Source organism: Eleutherodactylus coqui, chromosome 6 (assembly GCF_035609145.1).
Source record: "Eleutherodactylus coqui strain aEleCoq1 chromosome 6, aEleCoq1.hap1, whole genome shotgun sequence".
In the NCBI taxonomy this organism is placed as follows: domain Eukaryota; kingdom Metazoa; phylum Chordata; class Amphibia; order Anura; family Eleutherodactylidae; genus Eleutherodactylus; species Eleutherodactylus coqui.
The window spans coordinates 109,974,341-109,988,933 of record NC_089842.1 but is presented as its reverse complement, the minus strand read 5'-3'; the positions used below and the strand labels follow the sequence as shown (position 1 = coordinate 109,988,933).

The 14,593-nt window shown below is 43.7% G+C and overlaps 1 protein-coding gene across 1 annotated transcript; it reads left to right on the top strand.

Moving 5' to 3' along the window:
* The first annotated feature begins 2,259 nt into the window (after nucleotides 1–2,259).
* On the top strand, nucleotides 2,260–11,459 carry PRXL2B (peroxiredoxin like 2B). The gene is made up of 7 exons (XM_066605708.1): nucleotides 2,260–2,393; nucleotides 4,076–4,280; nucleotides 6,752–6,803; nucleotides 8,817–8,880; nucleotides 8,959–9,034; nucleotides 9,289–9,407; nucleotides 11,167–11,459. Exons 1-7 carry the CDS (start codon nucleotides 2,331–2,333, stop codon nucleotides 11,191–11,193), a joined length of 606 nt encoding a protein of 201 aa, XP_066461805.1. The 5' UTR covers nucleotides 2,260–2,330; the 3' UTR covers nucleotides 11,194–11,459.
* The last annotated feature ends 3,134 nt before the right edge of the window (nucleotides 11,460–14,593 follow it).

Here is a 14,593-nt window from a genome sequence, read left to right as displayed (position 1 = left end):
ACAATGTGGAGAACTCAGCGAGAGGTCCCTGCTATCATGAATGTTGAATTTCATTCTCACATGAAATCCATCCTTCAGCAGAAAAGCAAACAATGGGAGCATTTACACTGCACGATTATCGCTAAAAAAAACCATTGTCCGAACTAATTTGGAATAATCATTGCGTGTAAATTAGCCTTAACTCATACACTCATTTCTGAAGTGTCAAACAGGTCATGACACTTTATTCTCCTAATATATAGGGGACCCAAACAGAAATACACAGTGCATCCTTACTACTTGTCCTAATATATAGGGGACCCAGACATGGCTACGCAGTGCACCATTAGTACTTTTTTTTACTTTATGTACTGACAGTCTATGGCTCAGAGGTAAAGAGGATACACAGGATCAATACAGCCCTATAGTCAACGTTATCTATATGTCACTGGTCCTGGATTTGGAGCACTCCAGAGGAGAAAGGAGGGTAGGGTCACTCCGCATACACTCTGGCAAAACACAATTATTCAAGAGGCTTAGCCAGTATACATGCCGCAACGCATATGCGTGGGTGTCGCAATCAAGTACCTCTGTGGGGTGATCCTAATGTTGGACGGCTTCACAGGAAAACGCCTGTCATGTGAATGGGCACGTGGTGTCAGAAAGTTTGGGAGTTGCTCTCTCTCTATTGATGATACTCACTCATCCCATGCGACTCACATGCGGTACGGGCATCTCTCCTTCTCCTCCATATTGAACACAAGGAAACCAGAGATGTCTCCCTACGCCCCTGTGGAATCTCCAACTGATGGGGGAAGAGGGAAGATCCTCAACTCCTGCAAAGGGAGTCTCTCCTTCTTCTCCATTTTTGACACAAGCAAGCTGAAGGTGCTTCCCTGTATCACTGTGGGTCCTCCAATAGCACTCCCGGCGTCTCTAAAAAAGAGTGTATGCATCCAGAGACGTGCCATTATAAGTGTTTGACTTTCATTACCTTGAAGAACACACTGCTCAGTCAAGGAGTGTGCAAGGCGAAACCTGTAAACACGACTCCAACCTCAGGTCACCTATATATAAGGGCTTATTCAGACGACTGTATATTGGCCGTGTATTCGCGCCGGCCGATATACAGCATCCCTCTCTGCAGGGGAGGAGGCTGGAAGAGCCAGGAGCAGGGCTCTGAGCTCCCGCCCCCTCTCTGCCAAATCTCCACCCCCTTTCTGCTCCTCTGCACTATTTGCAATGAGGGAAGGCAGGATGAGGCGGAGCTAATTACTGCAACTTAGCCCTGCCCCCCTCCCGCCTCCTCTCATTGCAAATAGTGCAGAGGGGCGGAGAGGGGGTGGAGAGGAGGCAGAGAGGGGGCGGGAGCTCAGAGCACTGCTCCCGGATCTTCCAGCCTCCTCCCCCTGCAGACAGAGACGCCGTAAATCAGCCGGCCGATATACAGTCGTCTAAATGCACCCCTAGTTTGGTATCATAGTAATCATACTGAGTACTGACCCATAGAATAAAGCTATCATGTTAGTTTTTTTGCTGTTTATCCTCTATAGAAACAAGACACACTGAAACAAGGCGGAAGTTCAATTTTTTTTTAATTCAACTCCTTTTTTTTAAAGTTTTTCAGTACATTATATGGTACATCATATGGTACCATTTAAAAATACAACTTCTCACAAAAACACGCCCTCATACAGCTATGTCAATAGATAAATAAGCTACGATTTTTTAAAAGGGGGGGGGGGGGGAGAAAAAACAAAAGCGGGAAAAAAGGCCTTACGCATAAGGGGTTAAACAGACGCATCTCTGACAGCATGCGCCCTACAATCTGAATTATTTGGGAGCTATTAGTCGACATCCATTTCAGCTATAATTTACACCAGCTTCTGACATCAGTTGTAGAAATCAAAATAGTCGCACATTCTTGAGTGAACATGCTCTGCGCCAAAAAGTGCAAGTATATTATTAAGAAAAATGGTGGATTTTACGTGCTAAATTCCCCACACTATATATACATAGGAAAATATGCCTGTAGAATCAAATACACATAAATATAAACACAAGCATACTATATACACATAAGTATATACACATGTATACAAAAAGGGTGATAAACAGTGAAGCAAGCAGTATAATCACATTGCTACAATGGGTACTGGACTTTATACCGTTATCAAGTCACATGATAACTCAGTACAGTTGTTACATTGTAGCAAGTTACGCAGCCAAGCCCCGCCCACATAACCATATAAGGCCCCACAGCCTCTCCATGACAGGTTTCTGTCTGCGCTGTGATTGGTTGACCTGTAGTGCTAAGAGGAGGAAGCGGCTGTGCCGGTTAACGGGGCAAGATGAATACCGTGGATTTGGAGAAGCTGGGAAGATTCCCCGTGATGAATGCCCTGAGCGGGGAGGTGAGCTGGGGGCAGGTGATGGCGGCACGGAGCCCCTTGTCACTGCAGCTGGAGGGTCAGTGGTGACTGCTCAAAGCAGGTCTACATAATCCCCCGGGGTGTGGTGTAGTAATACAGCAGGGGGATGTCATCACTCACTGCGGTAGTGGGCTGGCACCATGGGGCATTACTGGCTGCCTGCTGCTAGCACCGTTAAGGACTCTGCCTAGTTTACTACTTGCTGATGCAGCCGTTTTTTTTTTGTTTGTGTCCCTACAATTAAGATATTTAACACCTTTTGTGCATTTTGATTTAGAGCTGTGTGAACACACGGCAGATCTTTGTTACTTTTTTTAATACAAAGTTTGCCATAAACTTGTTCATACTGTATTGGAGGCTGCAAATGCAGCAATACAAATTATCTTTTCTTATTACAAAAATAAAGGTCTATGTAAGTGAGACTGCTGGGAGATGTGTATCATGTGTTCAGCATTGTGTGGTATGTCTGCTAGCTACTACAAGATCTGATTATGGGGTCACATGATCACCGCTATACCAAAAGTATAAATTATTTTAAGTGCGTTTTCTGAAGGCTCCTATAGGGAGGGAATTTAAGAACTGAGCAGATCTGCTGTAAGCTCCAGCAATGGTGGATATGTGACAGTGGCAAGAGCTGCAGGACACTTGAGGAGTGAGTACTGATTTGTTTTTAATTTTCTGCTCCATTTGCTGTACTATATGGGCTCTTTAAAAAGTCCTGGCAAAACCTTAAGGCCTCCTTCACACGGGCGACAAAGTCGCACGATTTTGTAGCATTGCTATGATGCTACAAATCGCATGTATGTGAAGCCCATGGTTTCCTATGGGTTCCTTCACACATGAGATGTTTTGTAGCATGCTACAAAACGACACACAAACCTCGCAGGTCCGGCGATATGCCCGCAACACGCTAGGTTTTGTAGCCCATGTTTCTCTATGGAGCCTTCCTCTCTGTTGCGTCGCATCGCACGAAAATGCGGTTTGCATGCAATGCGATGCAACTTGGACAGTAGCAGATGCTACAAAGTCGCGTGATTTTGTAGTGTTACATGCAACTTTGTAGCGCTACAAAATCGCGGTATTGCTGCGAGAATATCGCAGCGATATCGTATGGTGCAGCGATGCGATATCGCTGCGATTTTCTCGCAGCGATGCTGTGTCGCCTGTGTGAAGGAGGCCTTACAGGTAGAAGTGTTGAAAGATGCACGTACGTATAATTGGGCCATTTACACATGTGAAGACCTGCAGAATTTTTTCCTTGGGAGTTATTATATATGTGCAGCACCTGTACTGCAGTTCATGCCTTTGGACTCCTTTTGAAGGGGTTTTCCATGCAAATACTATTGATTGTCTGGGATCCCCATCGGTTGGTTGGACACTTGCTGTCAGTGCCACTATCTAAATGGGTAATTGATGGCACTAGAGTCAAACTGTATTGCATAACACATTACATAGAATGTTGTCCCCCCGTTCCCCCCCCCCCCCCCCCCCCCCCCCAAAAAAAAAACAAAACAAAACAAACAAGCCTCACAATAGGAACAATTTGGTAGCAGGTAAGTCTGACTCTTCATAGTGGAAGCTAGCAGTGCTAAATGTATGGAACTGACCCCCCCCCCCCCCCACCATGTAGATAAATTGTTTAATCTGCCATTTTGTGCTTTCAGACAGTTGAGTTGCAGTTGTTGTGGAGAGAGAACACAACCGTCCTGTTCTTTCTGAGGAGGTTCGGCTGCCAGGTTTGCCGCTGGACGGCAAAAGAAGTTTCCAAGCTGCAAGAATCATTCAACGCCAACCAGATACGTCTGATAGGGATTGGGCCAGAGCGTGTGGGGCTGCAAGAATTTGTGAATGGGAAATACTTTACAGGGGGTAAGTCTTCTTATTGACAAGTTCAGCATTGAAAATCAATATGGTGGTCACATGCAAAGATCCAGCCACAATCATGACCGATCTTATGTCTTAATACTTGCATTAAAGGGGTTCATCTTTAAAAAAGAAAAATCCTTTGTTTTGCCTATTCCTCCCCCATCAGTCTAATTACCAGATCTTCACTTCCTTCATCTTCTCCTGTCTCCTGCAGTCCAGGGAAGTCACTTCACCTCCAGCTGCCTGATTCTTCTCCTTCCTGTGAGGTTAGGTACATTGGTTGGCAGTCACCTGCTCGGCATTGTATGTTAAGTCACAGGCCAGCAGGGTAACTGCCTATCTGCTTCAGAGATTGCTCATGCGAGCTGACTCTGAAATGGATTACAATTCCTTCCTGGTCACTGAGCGCTACAGCACAGATGTCAGTCACCTCCTTCACTGACCTGGCAGGAAGCAATGTGAGGAATGTATAATAACAAGATGGCCAGCATGCTGTGAGGTGACCTGGGATACTGCAGAAGCTCAGCCAGGAGAAGATGTGGTAAGGAGACTGGGGGGAGAAATAGAATATAAAATATATTTATTTTTTTTAAATTGCTGAACCCCTTTAAGCTACATGATAACTTATTGGCTGCATGTTGCTAAGGGTGCGTTCAGACGACCATATATCGGCTGGGTTTTCACGCCCTGCCGATGTAGGACGTCTCTCTCTGCGGGGGGGGGGGGGGGGGGGAGCCTGGAAGATATACGGTCGTGTGAATGCACTCTAACACTGTAAGGACTCTGCCTAGTTTAGTACTTGGGCATGCAGTTTACTTTGACTTTGCATTTAAGACGTTAACATCTACATCTTCCATTCGTTTTGCTTTGAACTAGTTTGCTTTGGATGTCGTCTGGCCACTTCAGGGTTCATGAGTTTTTGGGAGGCAGATTAAATAGAACATAGAAATTCAGCTTTTTTTTTTTTTTTTTCCTCTGGCTAGTGTTCACCAGGTCTGCTAAAGTGGTCTTTTACTGTATTGGTGGTTGCAGATGCTGTAATACCAATTTATTCTATGAAAATAAGGTGTTTTTGTCTTTGAATCCTAGTAGGGGACTTGTACATGGGATCCTTCAGTTATATACTGTACTGCAATACCTCTGGTATCGTGTTACTGTAACTCTAACAGGCCGACTATTGGGACCTATGTTTTTAAGGCCTAATAGGGATCCATACATGGCTGTTGTACTGCTTTGATCCTGCAGTACAGAGTTGGAGGAGGTTAAAGGAACACTCCATAAAATAAAAACTGGTGTGGGGTCTGTGTACATGCAGAATGACACGAAGTCAAAAGGCCATATAGTGGCTCCATGAGTGAAATGAGGTGTAGTGTTCCTTTAAATGCTCCAACCAAGGCACTTTGCTAAGACCAAGTGCTGGAGTATCAGGCTTCATGGATTATGACATGCTGGTGTGAAAGAATTTCATGATTTATTGAAGTGTTCTGGTTTGTAGTCGCTACTCCTGCTTATCAGAATCCTCTCTGCCCTCCAAGTGCCATGGAGACTATGGGTCTTGTTTATGGTGGTCTGTACTTCCTTAGTCCAATGCTGTAACAATATATATAGCACTAGTGCTGTTTGACCTGTTCTATGTGTATTGCTAAAGTAATAGAGAGAGGACCCAGGCCACCATAAACAGCTGTAGATGGTGCCAACAGGCAAATGGCTAGAAAATGGAGGAAAATTCCTACAATCCTGTGATATTTCTACTTTGCAACCTTAGCAAAGAGAATGATGGCAATAAAAGGTTTTGCTAGAATCAACTATCTCCATAGGATGGGTGAGAAGACTGCTTTATTAGGGTCTCGCCAATTAGACCCTCACTGCTCCTAAGAATGGAGGTCCTTTTGTCCCCCTTGTCATTGCAGGGTCACTTCCCCCACCCACAGTGACATCGCAACAACTGGAGCGATGGTAGTGCATGTGCAGCTGTCGCGCCATTCATTTCAATGGGACTGGTGGAAATAGTTGAGTGCTTATATTCTGGTGTCTCCAGTAGCTTCAATACAAATTAATGGGAGATGCAGTGGACAGTTGCAACTGTTACTCCATTCTATCTTTTTCAGTGGGGGGTACAGTAAGAATGAAGCAAAACACGGGAACCCCTTCACTCTTGACAGTGGAGGTGAGATCCCCACCTCATATCCTATGAGGAAATGATAAAAGCTGCTTCTGGTACAACCCCCTCTAAGATATCATTCCCTTATTCTTTCAAGGGTGGAGCTTCACTTAACTTCCTAATACTTATGATCCATGGTATCTGGGTTTACTGCAAATTTTACCAAACTGTTGTGCAGCTAATTTGTTAACAGACCAACACTCCATGGGTGTAACTTCATTACCCAGGTGATTCTGTTATCTGTAATCTTACAGCTGTGAAGTTGCGTAAACATTATTACTGGTTGTGTAACTCGAAATCTCTTCTGTTTCAGAACTATATCTGGATGAATCAAAGCAGAGTTATAAAGAGTTGGGATTCAAGAGGTCAGTGTTTGAGAGTTCATGTACTCCTGAGCTGCATTCATAATTCTGGAGGCCTCAAGACTGAAATCTCCCAGCTGCAGTTTGCCTTCTGGAAAGTGCATATTACACCCTGCACTATAGTCATCTGATTAGGAAGCTCTAATTTCAGCATGATTGGAGCTCAGCTAGGTTTAAAGAGGGGTTTCGGAGCAAGCATTAGCTTCATATGGCAACAACATGTCACTTTGTAACATTATAACTTGTTTTACAAAGCTTCAGAGAGATTGCCCTACCTGTGGTTCCCACCTCCCCACTTGGTTCTCCATTGGTATTCCATGGTTCTGACCTGTACGTTCCACTGATTTACTGGTCAGGCATGCTCAGTGCCTTTAAATTCTATGACAAGTTTGTTCAGCTGGGAACGCACTCAGTAACTGGCAATGGGGAATTGGGGCAGATGTGCCTTTTGCACTCCTTGGTAGCTGTTTAAATGTGAATCTTAGGCTGGATGCAGCAGTGGCACAGGTCAGCAAAAAAAGGTACTGGTGTTTAGTTTAATGTTTGGAATAATGGCAATTGGTGGAAATCATGGAACATTTTAACCAGTTTCCAGAATACCTGTTTTAATGTTTCAACCCTAGAAGTTTTCACTTTATTGCCATTTATGAACTGGGACAGAGATAACCAAACACAACAAGATTATAGAAGCAGTACCTGGTCCTGCTGTAGTGCATGTGGTAGGAGGGAGGCCTAGCATTGCACTGTCTCCTGTGGAACTTTCATAGTGGCTACCTGTAGAGGAGCTCACTGTATACAACTTCATACAGCTTATTGGGTTCAGTAACAGGTGTATAAATCCAGATATGAGGGGCTACTCCAAAAGTAACAGTATTCTTCTGGTGGGCAGGATTCTGCAGACATTCACCTAACAGAACCCTTCTGAGGTGACCTTGTTGGGGAAGGCTGCATTCAGCTCCAGTTATGGAAATAACCACTCAGTAAAGAGAAATGACAGTCTCATTATTCTGCTGGTCTCATCCACATGCTGCGGCCAAGCCGCACAAAGACTGACATGCGGCGCGGAATTCAATTCTGCAGCATGTCAATTCTTCTCCGCAGCAGCCTCTGTATGGGGAGAGAATGCCGACAGTGAAACCGCTCTAAAGACCATGGGTTTTTTTTGGTTTTTTTTCCAGTGAAATTCATGTGTTGTGTGGTTTTTTTTTTTTTTTTTTGGTTTTTTTTTAAAGCCATTTAGTGAGAATTCTGCTGAAACTCTGTCCCATGTGACCCCAGCCTAAGAAGAAAATTGCTTGGGTTAAGCAATACACATTAGACCAGTGGAAATCTGTAATTTGGCTTCAGTCAAAACTTGAGATTTTTGGCTTCAACTGCCATGTTTTTGAGACTTTCTACATGTGTGGTTCCCATCAAGAAGCATGAATGGGGAAGTGTTTGTGTGGGGGTGCTTTGTTGGTGACTTATCCAAGGCGCACTTAGCAAGATGACCACTAAAGCATTCTTCTCCATGCTTTCCCATTTGGTTTGCCCTTGGTGGGACAATTTGTTTTTTACCAAGACAATGACTCCAGACTATGTAAGGACTATTTGACCAAGGAGAGTGGTGGAGTGCTGTCAGATTACATGGCCTCCACAGTCGCCCAACCTAAACAAAGTTGGGATGATTCAGACAGCAAAGTTTAGAAAAAGCAGCTAACAAGTCCTTAGCATCTCTAAACTCCTTCAGAAAACCATTCAGGGTGACCTCATGAAGCTGATTGAGAGAATGCCAACAGTATGCAAAGCTGGCATCAAAGCAAAAAGGGGGGGGGGGGGGGCTACTCTGTTAAACCAAAATACATTTAATACTTTTTAGCTTTTTCACTTGGTTACTTAACTTAATGTTTTTAATGTTTTCAATATGAATGTAGATAATATAGAAAATAAACAAACTAGAAAAGCTATGGAATAAAACAGTCTCCACTTTTGACTAGTACTGTGTATAAATTTTTTTTTTCTTCCCCCTCATCGTAGGTACAATGCTCTTTCTATAGTTCCTGCAGCACTTGGGAAGAAGGTTCGAGATGTTGTTACCAAGGTGATCTCTTCAAGTTGAGTATATTCCTGGTTCATAGTGATTCAGTCTAACATTCTCCAACTGTCTTACATTTAACAGGCAAACGCAGATGGGGTGCAAGGAAACTTCAGTGGCGACCTCCTGCAGAGTGGAGGCATGCTGATTGTTAGTAAAGGTAAAAACATGTTACATTTGGTATTAATTTTACATCTCTGCAAACAAACTTGTATAGTTAAGACCTTGCTCAGAGCAGCACAAGGTGGCAGGAAGGGGTACTGTTCAGTGAACTTGCAAGAGTGGGAAGCTGGTCATAAAGCTTTCGAGCAGGCGGGTTACAACCTGTGGCTGTTCAGCTCTTAGCATGCCCTGATGAGGAGCCTCATAGACCTCATTTTGTAGCTGAAATGATTTTTTTTTTTTTCCCACTAGGAGGAGAAAAAGTATTGCTTCATTTCACACAAGATTCTCCTGGTGACCATGTTCCTCTAGAAACTATAATGGAAACTCTAGGCATTTCTGCGAATGTGACTGAAGAGCAGCAACCTCAGGTGGGAGTCGGATGTCATGTTATAAGCCGTATATAGCAGTACCTATTTGTGTCTACAAGTGTCTCTTTGCTCACATACTGTTTCTACATATAAAACGATGGCCAACTTCCTAATATGTAGCTTCGTAGCTGTAGGGTTGTGCTTTTCTGATACAAGGATCCTAAGCTCTGACCACTGGAAGGTTATATTAAGCAACTCACCAAATTTTGGGCCTAAAGTCATAAGGTGTTCTACACTAGAGATTCACTGAAGTCTGCTAATGCCCTGCACTTCTTTTTTTTTTTTTTTTTTTTTTTTAACATGTCTCTAGAATTCTCTTTTGTAAAAGAGAATCTAGCACCTAGAAGTTGTCATTTTCCTGCAAAACATACGGTTAATCTCAGGCAGATGTACAAATGATTAGGGTTGTGGTGCGATTTAGATGAATGGTCTTGCCACTTGAGGCACTAAAAGTGGTTCCATCCTTGGCTTATAAAAAGGTTCTCAGAGGCTCCTTGTGTGCAGTGGACCTCCCTTATTCTGCTTGTTGACCACTAGACCTGCCCCCGACTCAGATCTCACCCTGTTAACTGCTGTTAACTGTTTGAGAGGGGGCATTATCATTGGAATGAGATAAGATGGATGGTTGTATTGATGCATTGCCCTCTACCCGGGCCGTTCTGTCCAAACTGTTAGAAAGTGTTGCGACTAGTGAGGGCCCATTACATGTACTACTACCCAACCACTGTCTCCTCCTCCGTTTGCAGTGTGTACAACAAAACTTGACTGCTACGGAGTGGAACTAGGTTGACTGCACTGACAAATCCACGTTTAGTTTGGGGCACTGACATTATTTGCATACGGCAACCTAGGTGTGAGCCTCAATTCTGCCTTGGCTGTGGAGTCAGATACTGTCCCCATTGCTGGTGTGATGGACTGTCATATGCAATATATATATATTTTTTTCCTAGCTTTTACAAGGTGATCACTGACACTATTAGGCCCTGTTCACACAGCAGGCTTTGTGGAATTCGCATCCACTCTTGCATCAAATCCGGGCAAATAACCTATAAAATACACGAGGCACCTAATGGCTTATACATTTATTATAGGTTTTGTATATCGGTCTATACAGTGCAGATTTTTTTCATGTGTGGATTTTAAATCTAAATGCAAAGGACGGAGTGGGGGAAGTGATCATGTATCAGCAAGTCGATGTATATTGGCTCCATTAAATAAAGACTAACCCATGTGTGGATCCATGGCAGAATACTGTAGTTTTAGCTTTATTTTTCCTGGCTCTAAGGTGGAACAATGTCTGACGTTTTGGATATGGATTCATCTGGGCTAGGTCTTTTTGTCCCTAGAGAATGAGCCAGGCCAACTGCTCTGTATTAGTTCTAGAGCCCCTCAATTTTGGGTCACTTTTGATCTATCTTGCATTCTGAGTACAATATTCATTTGGATGCAGGCTTAGGGCTCCTTCACACAACTATGTGGGTACAGCAGGTTTTGCACGTGGAATATGTTGTACCAATCTGCCATAGATTCCCATGTGGTCAATGACACATTGTTTGCATTATAGATCGCAGCATGTTCTATCTTGGTGCGCATACTTGCCAAGATAGTGTGGCAATTGCAGCAAGTATGCAATGTCTGTGTTCTTGCTGCACGACTAACTGGGTAACACATGGCAATGCGTTCATATGCAGCTGCCTTATGTTGTCCAGTACTGTATTATGTATCCATATTATCTTACCCTTTCGCCTTCCTTTCGCAGTGTGGTGACGACGCATGCACACGATGACCGAGGAATCCAGGACTCTGGCTTGTGGGAGCTGCTTGGCGTCTCGGCTTATTTCTTTTGCACTGTTTGCTGTTGTCTTTGTTCCCGGTCACCCACCACTGAATGTCTAGAAATGTGTATGAAGACACTGTGCACTTCCATCCAAAGTTTACATTTTGCAATCCTGCCACTAACTGAAGGGGCTTTTATAGCATTAAGACATAATTTAAACCAACTTTCATGTTTATATAAATTTGCTTGTACAATAAAACCTTTTTTGCAACATTCTCAACTTTTTTTTCCCATATATTCTGCAGTGACTTTAAGATCTCAGCATGCTCTATGGATATAAACAGTCTTTATATCCATAGGCTGAAAATGTCTTGGTCCTTCCCTGCACCAATTCATCTGTCCACTTTATGCAGGACTAAAAATCATTGTTGGCTCATCCACTTATCATTCAGTTCTCTTACTAATAGGGCCAACAATGTATTGCTTGTTTAACCCCTTAGTGACGGCGCTATCGTAAAACTACGTCCTGCTGTTGCAGGACGTGTATGGAGGGAGGTAGTGCCGCTATCTCTCTCCATACAGCGCGGGTGTCAGCTGTTTATTACAGCTGACACCCGCGGGCAATAGCTGCGCTCGGCGGTTCGGCCGATCGTGGCTATTAACCCTTTAAATGATTGACAGCGGCAATCAGAATTGACAGCGGCATTTAAATCCACCGAACGCTGTTTGAGGGTTCCGCACCCCCCCCCAATCCCCCCCCCCCCCTATATAAGTTTGGTATCGTAGTAATCATACTGACCCATAGAATAAAAATATCAGGTCGTTTTTGTTGCAGTTTGTGCGCCGTAGAAACAGGACGCACCGAAAGATGGTGGAATGTTTTTTTTTGTTTGTTTTTTTCTTCATTTCTCTCCGCTAAGAATTATTTAAAGTTTTTTTCAGTACATTATATGGTACAATAAATAGTGCCATTGAAGAATACAACTCGTCCCGCAAAAAACAAGCCCTCATACAGCGACGTCGATGGATAAAGGAGCTACTTTTTTTTTTTTTTTTAAAGGGAGTAGGAAAAACAAAAATGGGGAAAAAAGCAAAAAAGCTCCGTCACTAAGGGGTTAAACAATCGTCTGGTGTAACGGGCCTTAACTCAAATGGTCACCCAGACTGGTACACTACCCTGTCATTAACATCAGGCAGGTTTCATGTAGCTGTAACATGACTGCCTTCTAGGATTTGTGCTAGGGCTACAAGCCCTGGTCTGCCCACAGTTCTATTGAACCCTCGAGTGTAGTGACCCAAAAAGGTCCTGCAATATTGTAAGTATATGGGAATTAAAGGTTTTGAGTGCACAAACAATACAGGCCTAGACCTATTCAGTGTCCATTAGTGGTAGCTGTAATTTGCCATGACGAGCGCAGGCAGGGCGAATGTTCCCGTGGGATGCCAAGAGATGGGGAGACGGTTAGCAGGAACACATCCGCAGACTGAGCACAAGACAGCTGGAGCAAAGCTCCCGTATCAGAGGCCCAGTGCATGCAGGGAGTGTTACCCTGTAGAGCAGGAGGAAAGAGACCATGTGACTGATATATTGTAAAACCATATTCCAAAGACCAGTCTAAGCTTCATGCAGTTTCAGATGCCCTGCATAGGCAGCATTGTGATATAATCTTGTTTGCCTGAAGCCACCACTAGGCAAGCTTACTGCATACTAACTGCTTTGGTTTTGAGTTCAAATGTACAGTGAGCTCCCCCTAGTGGTGGCTGTAGGCAGCCAGAGTTTGATCAACTAACCTCCATGACAGCTCTTCAATAGTTGATCACTGGGCATCAGCCGCTTGCCTGGCCTGGTGTATGCTCAGCAGTCAGGAGGAAACCTCAGAGGTGGCTTTGCTCCCACTGAAAAAAATCGGAGCAAAGCTGCCTCAAGGCTTCCTGCTCCATCCCCCAATGCAGAGCTGGAAGCCTCATTGGCTACTTCACAACTGTTTTCAATGATAATAAAGAAGCCTCAGACCTCCTGCTTCGACCTGGATGTCTGGCCCTGCCCCACTGAAAGCCGTTTGTATGAAGAGATGATTGTTAGGCTATCAATATTTTGCCAGGGAGCCAGAACACAATCACTCTGCATCCTGAAGTGAAGATGAGCAGGTTTTATAAAGGTTACTGGACGACCCTTTTATCTTCTTGTTACACACTTGTATAGCTGATTAAAAAGAAAAGCTCTTAACTTTTCGCCAGCTGTTTGAGCAGTGTTTCCATTCACAGAAGTCAGCAGAGATCTTGGTAGCCGAAGATACAAATGTATATTAAGTTGCATCATTCTTCATACAATTCTGTTTTGTCCTAGTTGACATGGGGAAAACTGCCAGCTTCATTAAACCTTATGCTGCAGCAGCAGTTGTCACCACCAGATGGCATTTATGTAAAGGAAAATACAGTCCTGTAGTGAAGGTACATTATCAGCAGTGATTAAGGTATAGCTGGATGTGGCAGAAATACATTCTCTGAAAGCCTTGCTATATCAAGAAGCTTCCAGTTGACGAGCATGATCTGGGCATTTAAGTCTATAGATGAAGAGCTGCAGAGATTTAACCCTTCTCCAAATAGATCTGTGTGTTTATGAGGATTGTTACAAAGTCACAGTACTAAATGATACAAAGTCAAATCAAATAAATATAAAAAGCTCTTAATTTACATGCAATACACTTATATTTTTGTATAGAATACCTCCAATAAGGTTCTGTCTAAAAACCTCAATTAGCTTATGTGATAATACAAGGTAGAAGAATAAAGTTGTGAATTAATCTGCTTCCCCCTAAGAGTATATCTTGCATAGTTCTCATGCATACTTGCTAATGTACCCTGCAAGTGTTGCTAACATAGGTGGTATGCTCAGACATCACAGGAACCCTAGAGATTTCCTAAAATTTCACAATCTGAGCCTTTGCTGCTAGTAGGACATGGAAGACTATGGTCTGATCAGTAGGGGCTAAACTTGCAACGCCTACATTTAGCAGTGCTAAAGTGCAGCTCCATATTATTGGAATACTTAAGTGTTTTCAAGAGCGAATTTAGTTTGGTTCCAAAAGTAGTTAATATTAGAGATGAGCGAGCACCAAAATGCTCGGGTGCTCGTTACTCGGGACGAAATTTTCGTGCTGCTCGACGGTTCATTTCGAGTAACGAACCCCATTGAAGTCAATGGGCGACCCGAGCATTTTTGTATATCGCCGATGCTCGCTAAGGTTTACATTTGTGAAAATCTGGGCAATTCAAGAAAGTGATGGGAACGACACAGCAACGGATAGGGCAGGCGAGGGGCTACATGTTGGGCTGCATCTCAAGTTCCCAGGTCCCACTATTAAGCCACAATAGCGGCAAGAGTGGGCCCCCCCCTCCCAAAAACTTT